Source organism: Grampus griseus (genome assembly GCF_964374135.1).
Source record: "Grampus griseus genome assembly, chromosome: 1".
In the NCBI taxonomy this organism is placed as follows: domain Eukaryota; kingdom Metazoa; phylum Chordata; class Mammalia; order Artiodactyla; family Delphinidae; genus Grampus; species Grampus griseus.
Window position 1 is genome coordinate 140,250,143 of NC_139017.1, and position 26,102 is coordinate 140,276,244.

The window sequence follows — 26,102 nt, forward strand, 5'->3', positions numbered from 1 at the left end:
ATGCAGGGGGCCCGGGTTCGATCCCTGGTCAGGGAACTGTACCCCACATGCCGCAACTAAGACCCGGCAGAGCCAAATAAATAAATAAATATTAAGAAAAAAGAAAGAGAAAGAAATGGCTGCTCCTAAAAAGGACAGAACCCACTCCCCACTTACCAACCCTCCCCCCAAAATGTATAACAAGCATATCAGATAGCAAATTCAGTCTGGTTCTCCACCCATCCCCACCATGGTGGGGAATCCTTTCCCTTTGTCTAGCCTGGTTAACTCTTAATCATCTGTCAGGACTCAGCACCAAGACCCTGGTGAGCCAGAGAGGATGCAGAGCTTTGGAGAAACAGAGCAGAAGTGATGGAAGTGTCAGATACTACATTCAGTCGGGATCCTTTTGATTATGTGACATATACCCACTTTTAATAATCATAAGAAAAAAAAGGTCATGGTGGAAGGGGAATTTGTTAGCTCATGTTACCGCGAAGTCCAGGGGTATATCTAGCTTCGGGCTCAGCTAGAACTAGGTGATTAAATTATATTATCAGGATTCCCTTTATCTCCCAGTTTCACTCTCCTCTGGTTGGCTTCATTTTCAGGTTGCTTCAAGCTTATCTTACCACACAGCCATCTGGACAAAAAGAGAGTACCTTTGCTTCAATAGTTTTCTCTCTCTTTTTTTAAAAATTGAAGTTTAGTTGGTTTACAATGTTATGTTAATTTCTGCTGTATAACAAAGTGATTCAGTTATACATATATATGCATTCTTTCTATATTCTTTTCCATTATGGTTTATCACAGGATATTGAATACAGTTCCTTGTGCTTACAATAGGAGCTTGTTGTTTATCCATTCTCTATATAATAGTTTACATCTGCTAATCCCAAACTCCCAGTCTATCCCTCCCCCACCCCCTCCCCCTTTGCAACCACATGTCTGTTCTCTATGTCTGTGAGTCTGTTTCTGTTTTGTAGGTAGGTTCATTTGTGTCATATTTTAGATTCCCCATATAAGTGATATCATATGGTATTTGTCTTTCTCTTTCTGACTTAACTTAGTATAATCTCTAGGTCCATCCTGTTGCTGCAGATGGCATTATTTCATTCTTTTTTGTGGCTGAGTGGTATTCCATTGTATATATACACCACATCTTTATCCATTCATCTGTTGGTGGATGCTTCAATAGTTTTGTCAAAAGTCCTGGGTCATGTACCTGTTCTAGGATCAGTCATCATACCAGGAGGTGAGGTGTTCTGATTGGGTAAAACTGTACCTTGTGCCCATCTCTGCATTTGGAGAGTGGGGTCAGTCCCACTGAAACCAGATGAATGGCAAGTGGGAGAGGAGTGGTTGCCCCTAAGTAAAATTTGGGTGCTGTTTCCAGAAGAGAAGAGGATGGGTGCTGGCTGGACAAAAACATCACCTATTCACGGGAGATACAGAATCAGATCATTCCACAAAAGACTCCCTACAACTGGACATAGGAGAACAAAAATGAGTTCTACCCCCAGGATATGGAACTGGAAGGAAGAACGAGGGCAAGGATGGCATGGGGTGCGGGTTTGCGTAGACCCGACGCAGCCAGCTGAGTGCAGAGCAGGCAGGATCAGTATATATGATTGAATAGGCTGTGTCCTGCTAAGGGGGCCTGTGGAGGCTGAATGGCGGTTGACATGCAGGCTAGGCTCCAGGCGCTGAACTTTGTGTCCCAGTGTGGAGCTGCCTCCACCAGGATGAAGTGTTCCTTTGTGTAATTCACGCAAAGGTGCTATCTGCTCACTGAGCCATGAATAGAGGGGCAACATCCATCCAGAGCGGGCAGCTGTCTCCAGTTTGCACAAGGATGCTGTAGTGGGTTGAATTGTGTCCCCCCAAAGATATATTCAGTCCTAATTCCTATGAATGTGAACTTATTTGGAAATAGGGTCTTTGCAGATGTAATCAAGTTAAGGTGAGGCCATACTGGATTAGGGTAGGCACTAAGCGCAATGACTGGTGCCTTATAAGAGGAAGGAGAGGGAGATTTGGACACAGAGACACAGCGGAGACACAGGGATGATGTGATGATGGAGGCAGCCACTGGAATCATGCAGCTACAAGCCAAGGAATGCAAAGAATTGCTGGCAACCACCTGAAGCTAGGACACAGGCATGAAACTTTCTTCCTCAAAGCCTTCAGAAGAAACCAACACTGCTAACACCTTGGTTTTGGACTTCCAGGCTCCAGAGCTGTAAGAGAATAAATTTCTTTTGTGTTAAGCCCCGCAGTTTGTGGTACTTTGTTACGGCACTGTTAGGAACCTAATACAGGTAAGATATGGGCTAGCAGCCGCCCCAGTAGTAAAGTTTTCCTCTACCCTTATGTCCTGGTAGAAGACATAGAAAACCCAGGTACTCAAGAGATCCCAGTAGAAGTATTTGGGCCTCCTCATAGGTACTACTACCCAAGGGTATCCTGGAAGTGCCTGTTACCTCCACCTTCACACAGAAAGTAAATAGTATTTTCAAACTGTAATAATTCATAGAGTGAGGGCTGCCAATAAAATGAGTGGCAACCTCTCCTTGGTTTGAGAAGGGGACTGGGGCACACTTTAGATGGGAGCGTCTGCATATGCTGTTCTTTCTACTCCTCTGTATCCCAAGCTCAGTTAGGTGCTTCTCTGGGAAACCACACCCCCCTTTGTTTTCCTTTGCCATAGACCTTACTGTGCCATATTGTGATTTTCTGAGTACTTGTGGGAATAGATTGTCCCATGATACAGAACACATTTTTCTGTGAAATAAACCAGGCAAGAATGAGGCAAATGTACATAAGGAGTCTGGAAACCTACTTAAACAAAGGAAATGAGACTCCAATAGTTTCACTAACAAGATTCAGAGTTATTGAAATGTGTTGAGGTAAACCAGGGTAGCTGTGAACATAGACCAGTGACAGAGAAAGGCGGTGAGTCCCTGGAATGTCATTCCTCAGAGAAGTGTACCTTGACTCTATCATATCCTTTCAACTTGTTTTATTTTCTTCATGAAAATAAATCTTCATTAATCATCATAAAATTATTTTATTTGATGAAAGTTTCATGATAGCAGGGACCTTGCCTGTTTTGTTTACTGCTGTACTCTCAGAGTCTTGGGCAAGTTCCTTTACTTAAAACATCTACTGCAAACCTCTTATTTGTAAAACATACCAGCCTTATGTGGTTATTGTGAGATTTAAATGTATTAACATAAGACCTTAGACCAGTGCCTGGCACAAGTTGATAGTTGATACTAGGTAGCATTTATATTGTGCCTACTGTGTTCTAGGCACTATTCTAAGCACTTTACATATACAGTTGGCCCTCCATATCTGTGGGTTCTGTATCCCCAGGTTCAACCAACAGCAGATTGAAAATATTCAGAAAAAAATTCCAGAAACTTCCAAAAAGCAAAAGTTGAATTTGCCAACACGTCTGGCAACTATTTACATTTCATTTACATTGTGTTAAGTATTATAAGTAATCTAGATGTGATTTGAAGTACACAGGAAGAGTGCATAGGTTATACACAAATACTATGTCATTTTATACAAGGGACTTGAGCATCCACGGATTTTGGTATCCTCAGGGGTCCTGGAACTGATCCCTCGTGGATACTGAGAGGGATTGTACATCAACTTCATCCTCACAACAACCTTATAAGAGCCTCATTTTGTAGATGAGGAAACAGAAAAGTTATTTATTTATCCATTTTTGGCTGTGCGGCTTGCGAGATCTTAGTTCCCCGACCAGGGATTGAACCCATGCCCTCGGCAGTGAAAGCGTGGAGTCCTAACCACTGGACCGCCAAGGAATTCCCAACAGAGAAGTTATTTAACCAGTCTAAGGCCACACAGCTAGTAAATGCAGAGCAGACATTGAAACCCCAGAGTCCCAGACTTCACCGTGACACTGTACTGGCCCCTAATATAGATCCTTTTTGAATGAATAAAATCGCTTAGAGAATGGAAAGAGATGGAACCAGTGGACTGGCTCAAAATTCAAGACAAGTATTGAAGGAGAATAGTGGTTTGGGATCCGTGAGGCTGCGATACTGAATTTGCATCTATTTTGTCTTTCTGTGGTCAGTCTCGTGCCTGGGGAAATGGCTGTGAGGGTTAATTTATGAAGTAGTAAGTTGACTGAGTGTAGTGCTGGGATGAGTGTAGTGCTGGGATGGGGTGTTGTCTTCCTTCACATCCTAAGAGCCTCGGAAGCCTGGTCAGGGATTCCCACTAGTGGCAAGAGCAGGGACTGGTGCTGGAGACCCAGCCCCCATCACACCACATGAGACACCCCCAAAGCAACTCACTCTAGCAGTGACAGAAGCAGAGGAGAGAATCTGTCTCAGTTGCCCATGTTTCAGCCCCCTCTGGCTTTGACAGCTGCACCGGTGATTTATAGGATACTACTGGGGCATCCTTTAAGAAATAAACTGTTATATGACCCAGCCATTTGTCTTTGCCACCACAAGAAAGTGAGCTACTGGAGGTCAAGGAAGAGAGTTTTACTTCTCTCTCAAACCCCAGGTCCCCCACAGGTTATGGCACATTAAGTGTCTCCAGTAGCTATTTGTTGAATAAAGAGAATTGAATGGTCTTTGTCAACAGATGGGGTGATGCCTAGACAAGGCAGTTGCTATCTGAGATTTTTAGCTGAAAGGTGGTCATGGTGATGGTATTTTGGAAAGGTGTTGAGAAGATGGAGAGATCACAATCAAGCTAGTTCTGGAAGAAGCCATGAAAAAAAAATGGTGTGTTCAGGTGGTCACGAGTTTAAGCCCTTCATGGCCAAAGGCCTTTTTAAAATCTTTCCCTAAAACTTCCACAGTCTGCTTAAGTTGAAGAATCTTTTTCCCTGTTTTTCTTCAAGGATAAGCTGGCAGCAGTATCCAGAGTCCAACACCAGGCACTTCTGGGGAGCTGTTTTTCCAAGCTCCCAGCTCTTACAAGAGCTGCTTGGATCACAGTTGTGCGTATGGAAAGGGAGGTCTCTACCCTTCCGTACTGGTGTCTTTCTGCCTTTCATAGTGGGCATATAGAATGCCTGGGAATCAGCTGGTAATTGTCTAAATGAAATACTTGGGTTATCTATGCATGACTCAATAAACTGACTTTTTAAAAGAACAGCTAAAAATAAAAATAGATACTTTTCATATATATTATTATATATGTATATATTTTACTCATTACATAAGCAGATTTCTTCACATTATATTGAAAATATGATTCTAGAAATACTTCTACTCCGTAAACATGTTCATCCTCAGCTGATTAGACCTGCAAATATATCCCTCGGCTACTAGGATTAGCGTCACCCCTCTGCATCTTCCTTCATCTGTTCCCTTTGGCAAAGGGCACTGCCTTTCATGTAACCAGTGTCTTAATACTGCTTAGAGCCTTCTTTTCCCCTATTCTTCCTTCCCCCCAAACATTAAAATAACCACACTCTTAGATCCTGCTACATGATAGATGCTAATAAATTAGTCTCCCACTGAGATGATCTGAAAAATAATGGCCTAATATATATATCATTTCTCCATGGGAGCTAATATCAAGTAAGAGTCTTCAGGAACTGAAGGCCCTAATGGTAGACTCTCAGGTGCTGTGTCAAGCCAGTAGAATACATAGAGAATCGAGGAATAGACTAACACATATATGGAAACAAATTTTTTGTCACAGAAAGCATTTACAGATCAGTTGGGAAAAGATGGACTATTCAATAACTGGTTATCTATGTGGGAAAAAAAAAATAAATCTGATCCCTACCTTACGCCATACACAAATATCAGTTCCAGCTAGATTTAAGACTTAATATGAAAGACTTAAAGCTTATAGCAGAATGTAAAACAACAGAACTTTTAGAAGACAAAATAGGAAATATCTTTATGACCTCAGGGTAGAGAAGGATTTCTTAAATGGGGACTAAAAGTGCAAACCATGAAGGAAAAAAAAAGTGTAATTTCAATTGCTTTAAAATTAACAACAGCTGTGCACCAAAAGATACCTTATTATGAGTGAGAAAACAAGGTACTAAGGGGGAGAATATATTTGTAACATATGGCTGACAAAAGAAAGGCAGAAAACTCAAGAGTAAAATGAGTAAAAGAAAAAATGTCATCATATTAATGGCCAAAAAGCATGTGAAAAGATGTTCAACTTTGTTAGAAACAAGGAAATGAAAATTAAAACCACAAGACACTATTTCTCACCTACCAGATTGACAAAAATTAGAAATTCTGATAATAACCAAGTGTTGGTGAAATTGTAGAATGACAAGAATCCTCATTTAATACTAGTTGGAATGTAAATTCGTAGGACTTTGGAAAATAGTTCTCATTCACATTGTACGAATTAGCAACTACATATGTATATGTATTCTTGCATTTGCACAGCAAGAGATAAACATAAGAATGTAAGACAGGAATAAAGACACAGACCTACTAGAGAATGGACTTGAGGATATGGGGAGGGGGAAGGGTAAGCTGTGACAAAGCGAGAGAGAGGCATGGACATATATACACTACCAAACGTAAAATAGATAGCTAGTGGGAAGCAGCCGCATAGCACAGGGAGATCAGCTCGGTGCTTTGTGATCACCTGGAGGGGTGGGATAGGGAGGGTGGGAGGGAGGGAGACGCAAGAGGGAAGAGATATGGGAACATGTGTATATGTATAACTGATTCACTTTGTTATAAAGCAGAAACTAACACACCATTGTAAAGCAATTATACTCCAATAAAGATTAAAAAAAAAAGAATGTCTAAAGCGGCATTGTTTGTAAAAATGAAAAGCTGGAAACAGTCCAAATGTCCATCAACTGTAGAATGGATAAATATATTATGGTAGATTCATACAATGGGCTATCATACAGAACTGAATATGAATGAACTATAGCTACACACTTGAACTACTTTAATGAATAAACAAAAAAGGCAAGTCACAGAAGAATAACATACTGTATGATTCCATTTATGTAAACTTAAACAGGCAAATCTAAGCGATGTATTTTTTCTGGATATCTTCAGTTTGCCCCTCCAGTTTCACTTTCCACACTTCTATTTCTAGGAGGCTGCACTGAGTGAACTGAATCAATGGGCTCTTTTGATTTGTAGCTTCTGGTTAGGTTTGGTTGATGGGAGCCACCAGCAGAAGACTGGAGAGGTAGAAGCAAGTGGGGTGGAGTATTTACTCTCTGGTACCCTTGCTGTGGGCTGCTGTCGGCTGGTTGGATTCCTTCCACTGAAAGTCTCATCTCCTATCGGGAGGCCCTCTTTGTCTGACCTCCCATAACCACTTCCACTACTCCAGCTTCAAGCCTAGGGTGATAAAGAGCACTGTCACTAGCTTAAAGTTAATATCCTGTTGTATGCTCACCATACCCTGCCCGCACCTTTCTAAATAGCTCCTTTAATAAACTCTCCTCAAATTATCCTACTTTGAGTGTGCCACCTGTTTCCTGCCATGACCCTAACTGGTACAATATTGTCTAGGGATACACAGACACTATGGTAAAACTTATAAAGAAAAGCAAGGGAATTATTAACATAAAATTCATGACAGTAATTACCTCTGTGGGGGAGGGAAATATGATACAAAAAACCTGCATTGGGGACTCATGTACTGGTAATATTCTATTTCTTAAACTAGGCCTTTTGTAGATGTGTATTTGCTTTATGATTATTCTTTAATATGGTTATTCTTTAATGTGTTGTAGATAACCTTTTTTATGTATATCTTACAATAAAGATTAAAATATAATAAACTCCCACTAGGGGCTTCCCTGGTGGCGCAGTGGTTGGGAATCCGCCTGCCAATGCAGGGGACACGGGTTCAAGCCCTGGTCCGGGAAGATCCCACATGCCACGGAGCACCTAAGCCCATGTGCCATAACTACTGAGTCTGTGCTCTAGAGCCCTCAAGCCACAACTACTGAAGCCCGTGCGCCTAGAGCCCAGGCTCCGCAACAGGAGAAGCCACCACAGTGGGAAGCCCGCGCACCGCAACGAAGAGTAGCCCCCGCTCGCCACAGCTACAGAAAGGCCCGCGCACAGCAACGAAGACCCAATGTAGCCAAAAACAATAAATAAAATAAAAATAAATTTATAAAAAAATAAAAAATAAAAAAAAATAAACTCCCACTAGAATGAAAGATCATGAGGGCAGAGATTTTCGTCTTGTTTCTTTGGTGTTGACACTAGTAAGTACAAAAATATGTGTCTGAACATTGACTGAATGGATCTCTAACTTTGGCCTAGGACCTCCCCATCCATGATATGGAGTCAAGGAATCTTTGCTCAGATTTTTTTTTAACTCTAAATCCTACTGTACAAGCCAGGAAGAGCTTCCCTTTCTCTGTCTTCCTTGTTACAAGTTCCGCAGACTCTCTTTCTCTCTCTTCTTGGTGGCTACCACCATAATTCTGTTTTGGGGGGTATTCTACCACCTCTCCACCCCATTCTTCTCTCAATCCGACTCCAGAATTAAATATACTCTCTCTTCATCTTTCTTTCTTCTTAGACAGCAAGTTCAAAGAGTCATTTTGTTTAAAGGATTTTATTACCAACCATTTTGGGGAAATAGAAAAGGAATACAAAACAAGAAGTATTTACAAAGGTCTTGGTTCCCTGACTGTGATTTGAATTCCTTGTAGGAAGTCAGGTTAGGTTTTAGCCCTTCCCTTTTAATTATCCTTCCTGTGGGTTTGGTCATTACAACTCACTCTGGGTTGGTCCTTGGAGGAATCACTTGGTGGAATGACAGTAAACAACTTGTTTCTCTGAGGACTTCCAGGGAGGGTCATTTCTCATTCCAGGAATTATTCATTGGAAGCATTATTTAACATGCCCCAGACTTCTTTCTCCAAGGTTCTTTGTTCAACATTGGTCCAGATACTGAAGGTGGGTAATGAGGTAGCTAAGAACAGGCAGATCAGCATAAGAAAAACAAAACTATAAATCAGCCTCTTCCAAATTGTTTCTCACAGAATACTAGTCTTGTAAGAATATTCATTACCAAAAAATAAAAATTAAAAAGGGAGAAGCGGGGTGTATTCTATGGTCAGGCAAGTTTGGGAAATGCTGTATGCTACATTGTCTTTTTTTTTTTTTTGCGATACGCGGGTCTCTCACCGCTGCGGCCTCTCCCGTTGTAGAGCACAGGCTCTGGACGCGCAGGCTCAGCGGCCATGGCTCACGGGCCCAGCCGCTCCGCGGCATGCGGGATCTTCCCGGACCGGGGCACGAACCCGCGTCCCCTGCATCGGCAGACGGACTCCCAACCACTGCGCCACCAAGGAAGCCCCTCTACATTGTCTTTTTAGAGAATCAGAATATATGTTAGGAAACTAAAGCCCCTGAGAATCAGCTTTACTCTGTTTAATTCTGTTTCTCAAGTTTATTTGACCATTGAACCTCTTTTCTGGACCTCTGTTAATACTCTGCTGAAGTTCTACCAAACACATTTTCGGGGAATTCTACCCTTATTAGAAAGTAGAATAGGATCTATATTCATTTAAACTTAATTATCTCCTTAAAGGCCCTGTCTCCAAATACAGTCACACTGGGCTTTGGGCTTTAACATATGAATTTGGGGTACATACAATTCAGTACATAATTGGGTCACACCTTTATCCTTTCCTTTTCGTCTTCATATTTACACAACTCATCACATATGTAAATCATTCTCCCAAGTCTGCTAGGTCTGCCATAACGAAGTGCGACAGACTTGGTGGCTTAAACAACAGAAACTGATTTTCTTTGTTTTGGAGGCTAGAAGTCTAAGATCGAGGTATCTGAAGGTTTAGTTTTCCCTGAGACCTCTCTGTATGGCTTGCAGGTAGCCACCTTTTTGCTGTGTCTTCACATGGACTTTTCTCTGTTGCATGCATCCCTGGTGTCTCTCTCTCTCTCTCTCTCTGTCTTTTTATAAGAATACCAGTCATATTGGATTAGGACCCCACCCTTATGACTTCATTTAACCGTAATTATCTCCTTAAAGGCCCTATCTCCAAATATAGTCACATTGGGCTTTGGGCTTTCACATATGAATTTGGGGTACATACAGTTCAGTACATAATTGGGTCACACCTTTATTCTTCCCTTTTTTTAAAAAATTAATTAATTTATTTTTGGCTGCATTGGGTCTTCGTTGCTGCACACGGGCTTTCTTCATAGTAGCGGGGGCTACTCTTCGTTGTGGTGTGCAGGCTTCTCATTGCGGTGGCTTCTCTTGTTGCAGAGCACGGGCTATAGGCACACAGGCTTCAGTAGTTGTGGCACATGGGCTTAGTTGCTCTGCGGCATGTGGAATCTTCCAGAACCAGGGCTCGAACCCGTGTCCTCTGCATTGGCAGGCGGATTCTTAACCACTGCGCCACCAGGGAAGTCCCTATCCTTTCCTTTTCATCTCATATTTACACAACTCATCACATACGTAAATCATTCTCCCTAGGCCTTAGTGTTTTTCCAGTAGGGCAAGAAAATTGAGAACTTGGATCAGCAGGCCATGGTTCAATTACACATGCATTGAGTACCCACTTGGTGCAAAGTATTTTGCTAGGGATTGTGAGGGATACAAAGATGTTGGTGACAAAGGCCAGGTCCAGCTTTCAGGGAACTAGGGCCTTAACCAAGACTATCATTAAATAGACTGTTTTGTCTACCATCATACTTTTTCTATTCTTTAACAGAAACTCTGGTTAAAAACAAACAAACAAACAAACACATTTTAGTCTAAAAATGACATGGGCTTCTTAGTTTCATGGAGACTAGATGCTCACAACATAATGCAGCTTTGGAATCAGTTACAAGCTTTGTGACCTCAACCCTCTTGGTTCACTAGTGTAAGATAGACGCCCCCTGGAAAATAAACTTAGATCTTATTTTTCATGAAAATCATTTCATTTACTCTTAAAGCAGTACTTGAGAAAAGCACAGATGGACAAGCAAAGGATGAGGGAGATTATTTTTCTCAGAATGAGGAGGAGAGAGAGATACAACTGAGAGGGCCAAGTAGGACATCTGAGGAGGTACATATGATGGGCTAACCAGGGTGGGTAGTTTGAGCTAAATCTTGGTGGATGGGAAGGATTTGAATAGAAAAACAAAACAAAACAATGAAACAGAAAAGAAAGCATCTGAGGCTTACTGGCCAAGATGAGGAGATGGAAATTAGCACGTTGTCTGAGGCAGTGAGCCCTGAGGAATCATCTGGCAGAAGCATACAATATTATCCATTGACAATATTATCCAGTGCAGCAGATCATGAGATACTGAAACTTAGGGCTAACTGGTGCCAATTCTTGAGAAGCAGGAAAAGCTAAATCTCAGGGTCAAGGACAAGGTGGCAATATCAAGTCAATTTCAATCATCAAGTTGATCTGCTAAGGGTCTAGTGCAGTTTTCCTCAAAACGTGGGCCTAGGAATCTGTATTTCTGGTTTTAAAACTGCTTCCCTAGTTGTTAAGTCCTCTAAAGTTTGAAATTATTCATTTGCCTAGTGTTGAGGAGGCCAGACTCAGTAATACCCTGCAAACCAGGATTCATACACTGACCTAAAAAAAAAAAAGGATGGTGGCCCCAGAGTGACACCCCACCCTCAGCACTATGTGGGTAACATTTGTTATGCCCTTACTATGAGCTGGACAGCATTATCTCATTTAGTTCTCACAATACTTTTACATCTATGAGATAGGTTGTATTATCCCCATTTTTTTTTTTTTTTTTTTGGTTGCACTTTGCGGCATGCGGGATATTAGTCCCCTGACCAGGGATTGAACCCGTCCCCCCTGTGGTGGAAGTGCAGAGCCCTAACCACTGGACCGCCAGGGAATTCCTATTATCCTCATTTTATTTATGAGGAAACTGAGGCACATTTAGAATATGTAACTTGCTCAAGGTCTCACAGTATTAGAGCCAGGATTTGAATCCAGCTAATCTGACTCCACAGCCTCTACTGTGCTAAGTTGCCAATTGACTGTAATGGCCTGCTGTTAGCACATTCATTTAACAAATATTTACTAAGTCCCTAGTGTATGCCAGGCTTTGTGAATAAATAAGAAAAGTAATCAATGAAGCAGCAGAGTAATTTTCTCATCTTCATGACAGTAGGGGAGGCAAACAGATAAAACTCAGGGAATAATTTCCTAAGCATATCAAGTCATCCATTCATTCAATAAATACTACGGAGCACTTACTGTGTGCTAAGTATTATGGTAGTAACTAAGGATAAGGATATGAATCAGGATTTTAAGACCCTGTTCCTGACTACTGGAGCTTGATAGGGGAGAGAGACATGTAAACCACTAAATCTAACATAAGACGGAGTTAAAGGCATGCCATAAAGATGACCAAAGTACTGTGGGCATCCAAAGGAAGGAAAGGTCCAACCACGTTGTTGCAGGTAGCAGGATTTCCTTCTTTTTCATAGCTGAATAATATTCCAATGCATATATGTGTGTGTGTGTGTGTGTGTGTGTGTATGTATATATATATATATATATATACCACGTCTTTATCCATTCATCCATTGATAGACATTTAGATTGTTTCTGTGTCGTGGCTACTGTAAATAATGCTGCAAAGAACACGGGGGTGCGGATACCTTTTCAAGTTAATGTTTTTGTTTCTTTTGGATAAATACCCAGAAGTGGAATTGCTGGATTATATGGTAGTTCTCTTTTTAATTTTTTGTGGAATCTCCATTCTGTTTTTCATAGTGGCTGCACCAGTTCATAGTCCCACCAACAGTGTACTAGGGTTCTCTTTTCTTCACATCCTTGCCAACGCTTGTTATTTCATGTCTTTTTTATAATAGCCATTTTAACAGTTGTGCGATAATATCTCACTGTGGTTTTGATTTGCATTTCCCTGACGATTGGTGATGTTGAGCACCTTTTCATGTACCTGTTGGCCATCTATATGTCTTCTTTGGAATGTTTATTCAGAACCTCTTTCCATTTTTAAATCAAGTTCTTTGTCTTTTTGCTATTGAGTCATGTGTTCTTTATGTATTTTGTATATTAACCCATTATCAGATATATGATTTGCAAACATTTTCTCCCATTCTGTAGGTTGCCTTTTCATTTTGTTGATGGTTTCCTTTCCTGTGCAGAAGCTTTTTAGTTTGATGTAGTTCCACTTGTTTATTTTTGGTTTTGTTGTCTTTGTTTTTAGTGTCAAATCCCCCCAAATCATTGTAAGAGCAATGTTAAGGAGCTTATCCCCTATGTTTTCTTCTGGGAGTTTTATGGTTTGGGGTCTGTATTCAAGATCCATTTTGAGTTGACCCATTCTGAGTTAATTTTTGTGTATGGTGTAAGATAGGAGTCCAGTTTCGTTCTTTTGCACGTGGCTGTCTAGTTTTCCCAACATTTATTGAAGAGACTATCCTTTCCCCTTATATATACTTGGCCTCTTTGTTGTAAGTTAACTAACCATATATGCATGGGTTCAATTCTGGTTTCTGTTCCATTGATCTATGTGTCTGTTTTTATGCCAGTACCATACTGTTTTGATTACTGTAGCTTTGCAATATAGTTTGAAATCAAGACATGTGATGCCTCCAGCTTTGTTCATTCTCAAGAGTGATTTGGCTATTCAGGGTCTTTTGTTGTTACAGAAATTTTAGGATTGTTTGTTCTATTTCTGTGAAAAATCCACTGGAATTTTGATAGGGATTGCCTTGAATCTGTAGATTGCTTTGGGTAGTACGGACATTTTAACAATATTAATTCTTACAATTCATGACAGAAACTATCTTTCTGTTTATTTATGTTTTCAATTTCTTTGATCAATGTCTTATAGTTTTCAGTACCGAGCTCTTTCACCTTAGTGAAGTTTATTCCCAGATATTTAATTCTTTTTGATACAATTGTAGATGGGATTGTTTTCTTAATTTCTCTTTCTGATAGTTCATTATTAGTGTATAGAAATGCAATTGAGTTTTGTATATTGATTTTGTATCCTGCAGGTTTACTGAATTCATTTTGTACTTCTGGCAGTTTTTTGGTGGAATCTTTAGGGTTTTCTATATATAAAATCATGTCAGCCTGCAAATAAAGACAGTTTTACTTCTTCCTTTCTGATTTGGATGCCTTTTTTTTTCTTGCCTAATCACTCTGGCTAGGACTTCCAATACTTTGTTTAATTCTTACAGCAACTCCATGGGGTAGGTGTTATTGGTCCCAATTTACAGAAGAGAAGACTGAAACCTGGAAAGGTAAAGGGACTTACTCAAGATCACCCAGGTAGTAAGATCCAAAATACGAACGTGGGTCCATCTTATTCCTATACCAGTGCATTTTATTGACTCTTAATCTCAGCTGGTCCTCAAAATTACGCTGGGATTAGAAATAACATCCTGTAAATTTTTTCTTTTCTCTCCATTCCACTGTTATTGTTTCAATTTACAGCATCAACTTTTACCTCACCAAAGGAGCATAGTGTTTAAGAACACAGACTCTGGAAGCAAACAGTATGGATTTGAATTCTGGTTCACTAGCTGTGTGACTTTGGGAAAATTACTTAATCTGTATATACCTCAGATTCCATATCTGTAAAGGAAGGATACTTCATAGTTTCTCTGAGCATTAAATGAGTTAATGTGTGTAAACTGTTTAGGAACATGCATGGAACGTAATAAATTGAGTTATCATTATTATTGATTGTGTCTTTCTATTTCAGAGTCCTGGCAGGAAATAGATGGCACACTCAAGCTAGAAGATTTGAGATGTGTTTAATAAAGGAACTATTTACAAAATGTGTGCAGGGCTTAGGGAGACAAACATGAGATATAAAGTTCCCCTGGTGCTAGCAACAGTGTAAATCATTACTAGCCAAAATCATGAAAGAATAAAGGGAGGAAGTGATTAATAGAATCTAAACTGGGCAGTTGTGTGGAGGGTGCTGCCTGATAAGAGCTTTGGCCTTTGGTGGAAGGAAGTATCCTCACAAAGTGACTCAACAGGGAGGGAGCTGGGGGATAAATACTCAGACCTCTCTTTCCTCCTGACCTCACATCTCCTGCTGCTATCTCCCAATGCTGGACCCAACCAGAAGCCAAAGGGCAAGGAGGACTCTGGGGAGCCCACATAGGCCAAACTTCTGGGACATAGAGTAAGCGGAGTAGGGTGGTATCTGGAGAAACAAACAGAAAATATCCAGCACACCTTCCTTCTAGTCTAGCCTTCCTCTAGTCTCTAACTTGCAAACAAAATGATCTTTCTAAAACATGAATCTAACCTTGTCTTGCCCCCTTTGATGTCCCTTAGTGGCTCTGTATCACCCTCAGATGAAGTCTATACTCAACATAAAATACAGGGCCTAATGATTTATCTCCAATTTACCCCACCAGTTTTAACTATTGCCATTCCCCTCTCAAACTTTACTGTGGAGACATATTTAATTACTTTCACACCTACAAGAACACTGCTTTCTCTTCTTTGACCCTTTGCATATCTTGGAACTCAGCCTGTAATGATCTTTTCTCTTTCATTCTCTTTCACTTGGCTAATGCTCATTCTTTATTTATTCATAGAAATGAAGGGGAGACTATGGGGAGGGGGATGGGTAAACGGTGGCAAAGCGATAAAGAGGCATGGACATATATACACTACCAAACGTAAGGTAGATAGCTAGTGGGAAGCAGCCGCATAGCACAGGGAGATCAGCTCGGTGCTTTGTGACTGCCTGGAGGGGTGGGATAGGGAGGGTGGGAGGGAGGGAGACGCAAGCGGGAAGAGATATGGGAATATATGTATATATATAACTGATTCATTTTGTTGTGAAGCTGAAACTAACATACCATTGTAAAGCAATTATACTCCAATAAAGATGTTAAAAAAAAAAAAAAGAAATGAAGGGGTTTCTCCTATCCAGTTAGATTTTGGGGGATCTAATCTCTGTTTACATAGCAATGGTTTCTTGAGTCCTGAAAGTAGTGGTACTTTGAGGCTATTTGAGCGTACCTTTATCTTTTAAGTGGACTTCTGTGATTTTCTTGAGATTCTAATTATAATAAGTATATAGCCTGCAAGATCAAGCCTGAAAGTAATGAGAGTTAAGTGTTTTTTTTAATTGAAGTGTAGTCGATTTACAATGTTGTGTTAGTTTCAGGTGTACAGCAAAGTGATTCAGATATATATATATATATATATATATCCTTTTTTAGATTCTTTTTCATTATAGATTATTACAAAATATTGAATATAGTTCCCTGTGTTATACAGTAGGTCCTTATTGTTTATCTATTTTATATATAGTAGTTTGCATCTGTTAATCCTAAACTAATTTATCCTTCCCCCACCCTTTCCCCTTTGGTAACCATACGTTTGTTTTCTATGTCTGGGAGTCTACTTCTGGCTTGTAAATAAGTTCATTTGTCTCATTTTTTTAGATTCCACATATAAGTGACATAATATTCTCTGTCTGACTTCACTTAGTGTGATAATCTCTAGGTCTATCCATGATGCTGCAAATGGCATTATTTCATTCTTTTTTATGGCTGAGTAATATTCCATCACATATATATATCACATTTTCTTTATCCATTCATCTGTTGATGGACATTTAGGTTGTTTCCATGTCTTGGCTATTGTAAATAGTGCTGCTATGAACATTGGGGTGCATGTATCTTTTCAAATTAGAGTTTTTATCTTTTCCAGATATATGCCCAGAGGGGAATTGCTGGATTATATGGTGACTCTATTTTTAGTTTTTTAAGGAACCTCCATACTGTGCTCCATAGTGGCTGCACCAATTTACATTCCTACCAAAAATGTAGGAGCGTTCCCTTTTCTCCACACCCTCTGGAGAGTTAAGTTTTTAATGAGCTTACCGAAATGTACTTTCAAAGTGATCCTCTGAGAACAACAGAAGCCTAATCCACATCCTTAGAATCCTAGGATGTTAAGTAGACTTCTAGGAGTCCTGTTTGCATGGGGACCCAATGGGCATCTTGGGAAAAATGACAAGTATGCGTTTTGGAGCAAAGAATATAGACAAGTACTGCCTCTGTCTTCTGGACTGAAGAAGGTAAAGAAGATAAAATGTATTAAAGATTTTCTCTCATAACCGTACAGTCATCTTCTCCAAGAAGAAATAAAATTAACATTATTAAAGAATATCTACTGAAAGCTCCTTTGTCCATCTGGTTCTTTTTGAAAAACAAAAACCAACCAACCGGACAAAAACCTAAAAGCTCTCATGATGGAGCAACATGGCAGTTGTTTAAAGGGAGATAGAATTTACTCTGTTAAGACTGAGATAGAAAGGTTATTCTTTTTTCCCCTAAAGTCCCAAATTCCTGTTCAGGGACGGGACATACATTCCCATGTCTCTAGCTCCGCCTTGTGGTCAGTCAAGAAATTACCCACATTGGGCTTCCCTGGTAGCGCAGTGGTTGAGAGTCCGCCTGCCGATGCAGGGGACACGGATTCGTGTCCCCGTCCGGGAGGATCTCACATGCCGCGGAGCGGCTGGGCCCGTGAGCCATGGCCGCTGAGCCTGCGCGTCCGGAGCCTATGCTCCGTGGCGGGAGAGGCCACAACAGTGGGAGGCCCGCGTACCGCAAAAAAAAAAAAAAGAAAAGAAAAAAAAAGAAATCACCCACTCCCCATCAACAAGGGTGTTCGGTAGTCATCAGGATCTTTACACTTGCCGGCAGTTCCTGATGACATATTTTGGGTCAGGCTCTGTATAAGTGCTATTCAAGAACTTAATCCTCAAAAAAAAAAAAAAAAAAACTAGGAAAGATGTATTTTATAGTTGGAAAAACAAGGTTAAGAGAGTTTACCAGAGTTTAGGACTTGTCAAAGATCAAGGTGGCAGTCAGAACCTTGAACCAGCCCCTTCTAGGCCTTTCCTTACTATCACAACTGTCTGCTTACAAACTAATGCACACATATATCACATATGTTTTTCTCCCTTTACAACACACATATCTTATTTAATCCTCTACTGCAGGGATTTGCATTTTCAAGGTAGTCCATAAGAAATGTATGATCCAAAGCAACAAATTAATGTTTAATTAATTAGATTAGATTAGAGGCATTAGATTAGAGCATTAGGCCCACGATTACCTATTCTTGATGAGAAAATGGTATATTGGAAAAGCCAAGAGCTTTGCAATAGCACCTAAGTTTGAATACTTGCTCTGCCACGTACTAGCTGTGTATTCTTGGGCAAGTTACTTAATGTCACTGGCCTCAATTCCCTTACTTGTTGAATTAAGAACCAATGGACTGGGAATTCCCTGGCAGTCCAGTGGTTAGGACTCTGCGCTTCCACTGCAGGGGCCACGGGTTCGATCCCTGGTCGGGGAACTAAGATCCTACAAGCTGCATGGTTGTCCAGCCAAAAAAAAAAAAAAAGAACCAATGGACTCAAATAATGTTAATTTTTGTAAATCAAACTCTGGCTTATTTTTCATAGAAACTAATTTCTAAAAGTTAATAACAGGGACTTCTCTGGTGGTGCAGTGGTTAAGAATCTGCCTGACAATGCAGGGGACACGGGTTCAAGCCCTTGTCTGGGAAGACCCCACATGCCTCGGAGCAACTAAGCCCGTGCGCCACAACTACTGAGCCTGTACTCTAGAGTCCGAGAGCTACAGCTACTGAAGTCCGTGTGCCTAGAGCCTGTGCTCCGCAACAAGGGATGCCACCGCAATGAAAAGCCCGAGCACCGCTACGAAGAGCAGTCCCTACTCACCTCAACTAGAGAAAAGCCCGCGTGCATAAGTGGAGATCCAACGCAGCCAAAAATAAATAAATTTATTTTTTTTTAAAAGTTAATAACATACCAGTAAACAAAGTGTCCGATTGGAATCTGATGATTGAGTTTTGGTAGATGAAAGAACTGTTCATATGATGAGTTAAGTTGTTAAAACGCTCAGTAGATCTTTGAGAAGTGAAACTTTGAAAACCATGTACATGATAGGCAGAATAGTGGCCCCCTAAAGATGTCCACATCTTAATCCCTAGAATCTATGAATATGTTAGGATGCACAGCAAAGGGGAACTAAGGTTGCCGAAGGTATTAAGATTGCTAATCAACTAACCCTAAAATAGGGAGATTATCTTGTATTATCTGGGTAGGTGCAACTTAATCACAAAGGTTTTTTATAAGTGCAAGAGTCAGAGGAAGATGTAATTATAGAAGAAAGGCATAGAGATGCACTGTTGCTTGCTTTGAAGATGGAGAAAGAGGGACATCAGCCAAAGAATGTGAGCAGCATCTAGAAGTTGGAAAGAGCAATGAAACAGATTCTCTTCTAGAGTCTTTAGCAAGAAATGCAACCCTGCTGACTCAATTTTAGCCCGGTGATACCTGGGTCAGCCTTCTACCTCACAGAATTATAAGATAATATATTTGTGTTGTATAAACCACTAAGTTTGTGGCAATTCGTTATAGCAGCAATAGAAAACGTGCAATACCTATGACCATCAGTGTGTCCAGACTTCTTACCTGTTTCCTGTGGTGGTGTGGAAAAAGCACTGGACTTGGAATCTGAAGACCAAGATTGGCACCTCAGTTCTGCCATTAAATAGCTGTGTGACTTCCAGTAAATCACAGTTCTTCTCTACGCATGTTTATCATGCGGTGGCGCCTACCTCACAGAGTTATTATGTACAACAAATGAGATAATGGATGTGTAGGTGGTGTAAAAACTATCAAGCATTCTATATATGAAAGGAATTATTATTTACAGTACCTAATACATGGTTGGTATGCAGGAAATGTTTGCAAAGTGAGATTAATTATTCTTTGACAGTCCTTGGAATGTGGAAACGCGATTGCAAAACATATGCTAGGTACTCGGGAGAAAATAAGAGATCATATATGATATCTGCTCTTAAGTTGATTACAATATAATAATGGAGATATATTCAGGAGAAGATTTAAACTGTAACTCAAAATTTATATAAGACAATAACACAAGAGAAGTCACAAGGTTGTATATGATTAAGTATCAAAGAAGTGATATAAAAAATATGTATCTGGAGTTCAGGTATGGAATAGATGGTAAGTGTGAGCTGGAAGACTCAAAGAAGGATTCCAAGAGGAGGAAGGTCTTGAGCAGGATCTTGGAAGGTGTGGTTAGATGGAGAGCAATTGCTACTGTTACACCTGCAAAGCACTGTGTTTCTAAACACAATTTCAGGAATCATGTTTTACATTTAGGACATTGGCCATCAGGTCCAATGTTTCAAATGGTATCCTTTTTGACCCCCTTGGTAATATTTTTTCCTATTTCTTTTTTAAAAATTGCAAACTTAGAGAAAATTGTAAGAACAGTAAAAAAAAAAAAGGAGGCCTTTTTTCCCCTGAACCTTTTAGAATAGGTTGCCAGTATGATGCCTTACCATGGTGAAATTATCAAAATCAGGAAATTAACATCTACTCATTACTATCATCTAATCCACAGACCCCATTCAAGTTTAGCCAACTGTCCCAATAATGTCCTTTATAGTGATGCATTTAATTATCAAATCTCATTAGTCTTTAATCAAAACAGTTCCTGAAACTTTGATTTTCATGAAGTTATCAATATTTTATAGAATATTCCTCAATTTAGGTTTCTAATGTTTCCTCTTAATTAGATTCAGGTTATACATTTTTAGCAGGGTTAGCATAGAAGTATGCTGGGTTTTTCCTCATTGCATACCAATACCAAATTGCAACCTTACCAAATTCATTGATTAGTTCTAGTAGTTTTCTGGTGGCATCTTTAGGATTTTCTATGTATAGTAACATGTCATTGGCAAACAGTGACAGTTTTACTTCTCCTTTTCCAATTTGTATTCCTTTTATTTCTTTTTCTTCTCTCATTGCTGTGGCTAGGACTTCCAAAACTATGTTGAATAAGAGTGGCGACAGTGGACATCTTTGTCTTGTTCCTGATCTTAGTGGAAAAGCTTTCAGATTTTAACCATTGAGTATGATGCTTGCTGTGGGTTTGTCATATATGGCCTTTATTATGCTGAGGTAGGTTCCCTCTATGCCCGTTTTCTGGAGAGTTTTTACCATAAATGGGTGTTGAATTTTCTCAAAAGCTTCATGGTGTGTGATCCTTTTAATGTGTTGTTGGATTCTGCTCGCTAGTATTTTGTTCAGAATTTTTGCATCTATGTTCATCAGTGATATTGGTCTATAATTTTCTTTTTTTGTGATGTCTTTTTCTGGTTTTGGTATCAGGGTGATGGTGGCTTTGTAGAATGAATTTGGGAGTGTTTCTCCCTCTGCAATTTTTTGGAAGAGTTTGAGAAGGATCAGTGTTAGCTCTTCTCTAAATGTTTGATAGAATTCTCCTGTGAAGCCATCTGTCCTGGACTTTTGTTTGTTGGAAGATTTTTAATTACGGTTTCAATTTCATTACTTGTGATAGGTCTGTTTATATTTTCTAATTCTTCCTGGTTCAGTCTTGGAAAATTGTACCTTTCCAAGAATTTGTCCATTTCTTCATGGTTGTCCATTTAATTGGCATAGAGTTGTTTGTAGTAGATTCTTACAATCCTTTGTATTTCTGCAGCGTCAGTTGTGATTTCTCCTTATTCATTTCTAATTTTATTGATTTTCAACCTCTCCTTTTTTTTTTTTTTGATGAGTCTGGCTAAGGGTTCATCAATTTTGTTTATCTTCTCAAAGAACCAGCTTTTAGTTTTATTGATCTTTGCTATTGTTTTCTTCATTTCTATTTCATTTATTTCTGCTCTGATCTTTATGCTTACTTTCCTTCTACTGACTTTGGGGTTTTTTTGTTCTTCTTTCTCTAGTTGTTTTAAGTGTAGGGTTAGATCGTTTATTTGAGATTTTTCTTGTTTCTTGAGTTGAGATTGAATTGCTATAAACTTCCCTCTTAGAACTGCTTTTGGGCCCCACTGGCTTTGGGCCCAGGATCCAGGCGTCTGGACACAGGTCGAGCTGTCGGCAGGGCAGAGCCACAGGGCCTACAAAGATGCTGGCTGTCCCGGAGATGGGCCTGCAGGGGCTGTACAGCGGCTCCAGCCCAGAGCAGTCTCCAGTGCCCAGCCCACCCGGCTCCCCAAGGACCCAGGAAAGCTGTGGCATTGCCCCCCTCACACCTTCACAGTCTCCAAAGCCTGAGGCCCGAGCCCCCCAGCAGGCCCCCTTCTCTGTGGTAGTGGCCATCGACTTCGGCACCACATCCAGTAGCTATGCCTTCAGCTTTGCCAGTGACCCTGAGGCCATCCACATGATGAGGGAGCAGGAGCTGAGGATGTCGGATGGGACCCATGGCCCCATGGATAGAGAGGATCCCACGAGCAACGTTTATGGAGATTTAAGTGGATGCCAAGCACCATATTCACAAGAATCCTAAAAGGAAATGGGAGGGCGGGGACCCAGGTGCGGCCCACCAGAAGACCCCACCTGCCTGCTGCTGACCCCAGAGGGTGCCTTTCACAGTTCTGGCTATACAGCCCGTGATTACTACCACAATCTGGACCCTGAGGAGGCTCGTGACTGGCTCTACTTGAGAAGTTCAAGATGAAGATCCACAGTGCCACTGATCTCACCTTGAAGACCCAGCTAGAAGCGGTAAATGGAAAGAAAATGCCTGCCCTGGAGGTGTTCGCCCATGCCTTGCGCTTCTTCAAGGAGCATGCCCTTCAGGAGCTGAGGGACCAGTGCCCATCGCTGCCAGAGAAGGACACTGTGCGCTGGGTGTTGACAGTGCCGGCCATCTGGAAACAGCCAGCTAAGCAGTTCATGCGAGAGGCTGCCTACTTGGCCGGACTGGTGTCAAGAGAGGATGCAGAGCAATTACTCATCGCCCTGGAGCCTGAGGCCGCCTCTGTCTACTGCCGCAAGCTGCATCTGCACCAGCTCGTGGACCTGAACAGCCGAGCTCCAGGCAGTGAGTGCCTGGGCGAGAGCCACTCCATTGATCCCAGCTTCCGTCAGGCCCGAGAACAGCTTCGAAGGTCCCGCCACAGCCGCACGTTCCTGGTGGAATCGGGTGTCGGAGAACTGTGGGCTGAGATGCAAGCAGGAGACCGCTACGTGGTGGCAGACTGTGGGGGAGGCACGGTGGACCTTACCGTGCATCAGTTGGAGCAGCCCCATGGCACCGTCAAGGAGCTCTACAAGGCATCTGGTGGCCCCTGTGGCGCGGTGGGCGTGGACCTGGCCTTCGAGCAGCTGCTGGGCCGCATCTTCGGCGAGGACTTCATCAGCACCTTCAAAACGCAACGCCCAGCAGCCTGGGTGGATCTGACTATAGCCTTCGAGGCCTGCAAACGCACCGCAGGCCCACACCGTGCGGGGGCGCTCAACATCTCGCTGCCCTTCTCGTTTATTGACTTCTACCGCAAGCAGCGAGGCCACAACGTGGAGACAGCCCTGCGCAGGAGCAGCGTGAACTTCGTGAAGTGGTCCTCACAGGGGATGCTCAGGATGTCTTGTGAGGCCATGAACGACCTCTTTCAGCGCACGGTCAGCGGGATCATCCAGCACATAGGTGAGCACCTGAGCCTGGGTCCTTCATTCACCTCAACATACATACCCAGATGCGGGAATATGTTACCCTGTTAGTGCCTGGAAACCTCCCCATATCCATACACTGGAATGAGACCCAGAATCATCTGGAATACCTGGAGGATGCAGTGTGGCGGGAAGATATGCAGTCTTGCCAGGTTAAAGAACCTCTGGTGCATGTTTCCCCAAATGGGGTGATAGTATTAGGTCCCCCAAACTGTTATCACAGGGATTTAAATGAGCTGAAGTATCTAGAGAGTGAGTGCAATGTGCACATAGTAGGCATTTAATATGTGTAAATGCAGACCCTTATCTCAAGCCCTCAATGGTGTGGTGGGGAAGCAGAGCCCATAAAGATTGCCAGGGGCCCTCATGAAAGTGCCCGGTGTTTTTCTTTATGGGAACCAGGCTACCGTTTTATAGTGAAATGACTAGTTTCTGGTTGCTCGAGGATACAGGCGGGCAGAGGAGAGGCGCCAGTGGCTGCGTAGTGGTGGCCTCAGTGGCCCACTCCACGTCCCTCCTCCTCACACCCACCCTCCACTCCTGTACCGCAGAGGCGCTGCTGGCGCGCCCCGAAGTGCAGGGCGTGAAGCTGCTGTTCCTGGTGGGCAGCTTCTCAGAGTCGGCAGTGCTGCAGCACGCGGTGCAGGCAGCACTGGGCGCCCGCGGCCTCCGCGTGGTGGTTCCGCACGACGTGGGCCTCACCATCCTAAAGCGCGCGGTGCTCTTCGGGCAGGCTCCGGGCGTGGTTCGGGTGCGCCGCTCGCCGCTCACGTACGGCGTGGACGTGCTCAACCGCTTCGTGGCTGGGCGCCACCCGCCCGACAAGCTGCTGGTTCGCGGCGGCCGCCGCTGGTGCACCGACGTGTTCGAGCGCTTCGTGGCCGCCGAGCAGTCGGTGGCCCTGGGCGAGGACGTGCTGCGCAGCTACTGCCCGGCGCGCCCAGGCCAGCGGTGCGTGCTCATCAACCTGTACTGCTGCGCCGCCCAGGACGCGCGCCCGGGCTTGCGCAAGTGCGGCGAGCTCAGTCTAGAGCTCGAGCCCGCCGAGGGAGGCCCCCATGCCGCTGGCGCGCCCCCTAGCCGCCGCGAGATCCGTACTGCCATGCAGTTTGGCGACACCGAGATTAAGGTCACTGCCGTCGACGTCAGCACCAATCGATCCGTGCGCGCCGCCATCGACTTTCTTTCCAATTGAGGGCGCAGTGCCAGACCCCCTCTGCCCCGCTGAACTCTCTTTTGGCCCAGGGCCTGGGGAGCGGGCTGAGGCGGACCAACCGGCCCCATTCCCCGCCATCCTGCCCCCGGGAGGTGAGGTCGCAGGAGGATGGGTGGGGACATATCCAGAAACTCTGGCTTTGGGATTGGGCCCCAGTCCGCTGACTGGAAGGCTGAAGGGCCCTGCCAAGGACTGAGGTCAAGGAGACTTAAAAGAGGTTTGTAAGATGGTGTGCCCACAGGGAGCACGTGATCCTGAAAGCAGAATGCACCGGAAAACTTGAGCCCTGGTCTGAACTGGGGTCCGGGATGGGAGTGTGGGGGTGGGGGTGCAGCTGCAGGTGGGGCAGCAAGAGGAAGGAGGTTGTGCAGGGCCTGGGCCTGAAAGGCAGAGTGCACTGACTGACTGGCTCAGCCTGTTTAGGGAGCCAGACAGGACAAGGACTGGAAGCTGACAGGAAAAGGACAGGGGTAGTAAGACCTTCCTCCGTGTGGTACTGACCACCCAAGTATGAATGTTAATTGTAGAAAGAGCAGTAGCAGACTATGAGGAGAAGGGTACAGGGCGAGGCACTTATGAGGGGGTGTGGGGGCACATGTCGGGGGGCCCTTTCCTTTCTATCTGAGAAGGCCCCAGGGGCAGCCTATGAATGACCCACTTGCACTCCATCGAGCCACGGAGTGGGGGGAGGGTAGAGAGGACAGAGGGAGCACTGGTCGCAGCTCTGCCATCAGCTCAGTGTACCTGCCCTCCCATGATGTGCAACAGCCCCACCTGCCTGAGAACCCTAAGATGACAATAAAGCATTTATGCTCAAGGTGAAAAAAAAAAAAAAAAAAAAAAGAACTGCTTTTGCTGCGTCCCATAGGTTTTGGGTCATCGTGTGTTCGTTGTCACTATTTTCTATGTATTTTTAAAATTTCTTCTTTGATTTCTTCAGTGATCTCTTGGTTATTTAGTAGCACACTGTTTAGCCTCCATGTATTGTGATTTTTACCATTTTTTTCCTGGAATTGATTTCCAGTCTCATACTGTTGTGCTCAGAAGATATGCTTGATATGACTTCAATTTTCTTAAATTTTCTGAGGCTTGATTTGTGACCCAAGATGTGATCTATCTTGGAGAATGTTCCGTGTGCACTTGAGAAGAAAGTGTGTTCTGCCACTTTTGGGTGGAATATTCTATAAATATCAATAAGATCTATCTGGTCTATTGTGTCATTTAAAGCTTGTGTTTCCTTATGAATTTTCTTTTTGGATGATCTGTCCATCCGTGTAAGTGGGGTGTTAAAGTGTTACTGTCGATTTCTCCTTTCATGGTTGTTAGCATTTGGCTTATGTATTGAGGTGCTCCTATGTTGGGTGCATAAACATACATAA

The 26,102-nt window shown here is 42.6% G+C and overlaps 1 protein-coding gene across 1 annotated transcript; it reads left to right on the top strand.

The window, feature by feature from the left end:
- Positions 1–21,887: 21,887 nt before the first annotated feature.
- LOC309824448 (heat shock 70 kDa protein 12B-like) lies at positions 21,888–24,702 on the top strand (the record flags this gene model as incomplete). The annotated part of the gene is given in 5 exon segments (XM_082657338.1): positions 21,888–22,244; positions 22,348–22,385; positions 22,388–22,495; positions 22,498–23,484; positions 24,059–24,702. Coding segments are annotated over 5 exon segments (2,061 nt in total). The 5' UTR covers positions 21,888–21,960.
- Between the last annotated feature and the right edge of the window lie 1,400 nt (positions 24,703–26,102).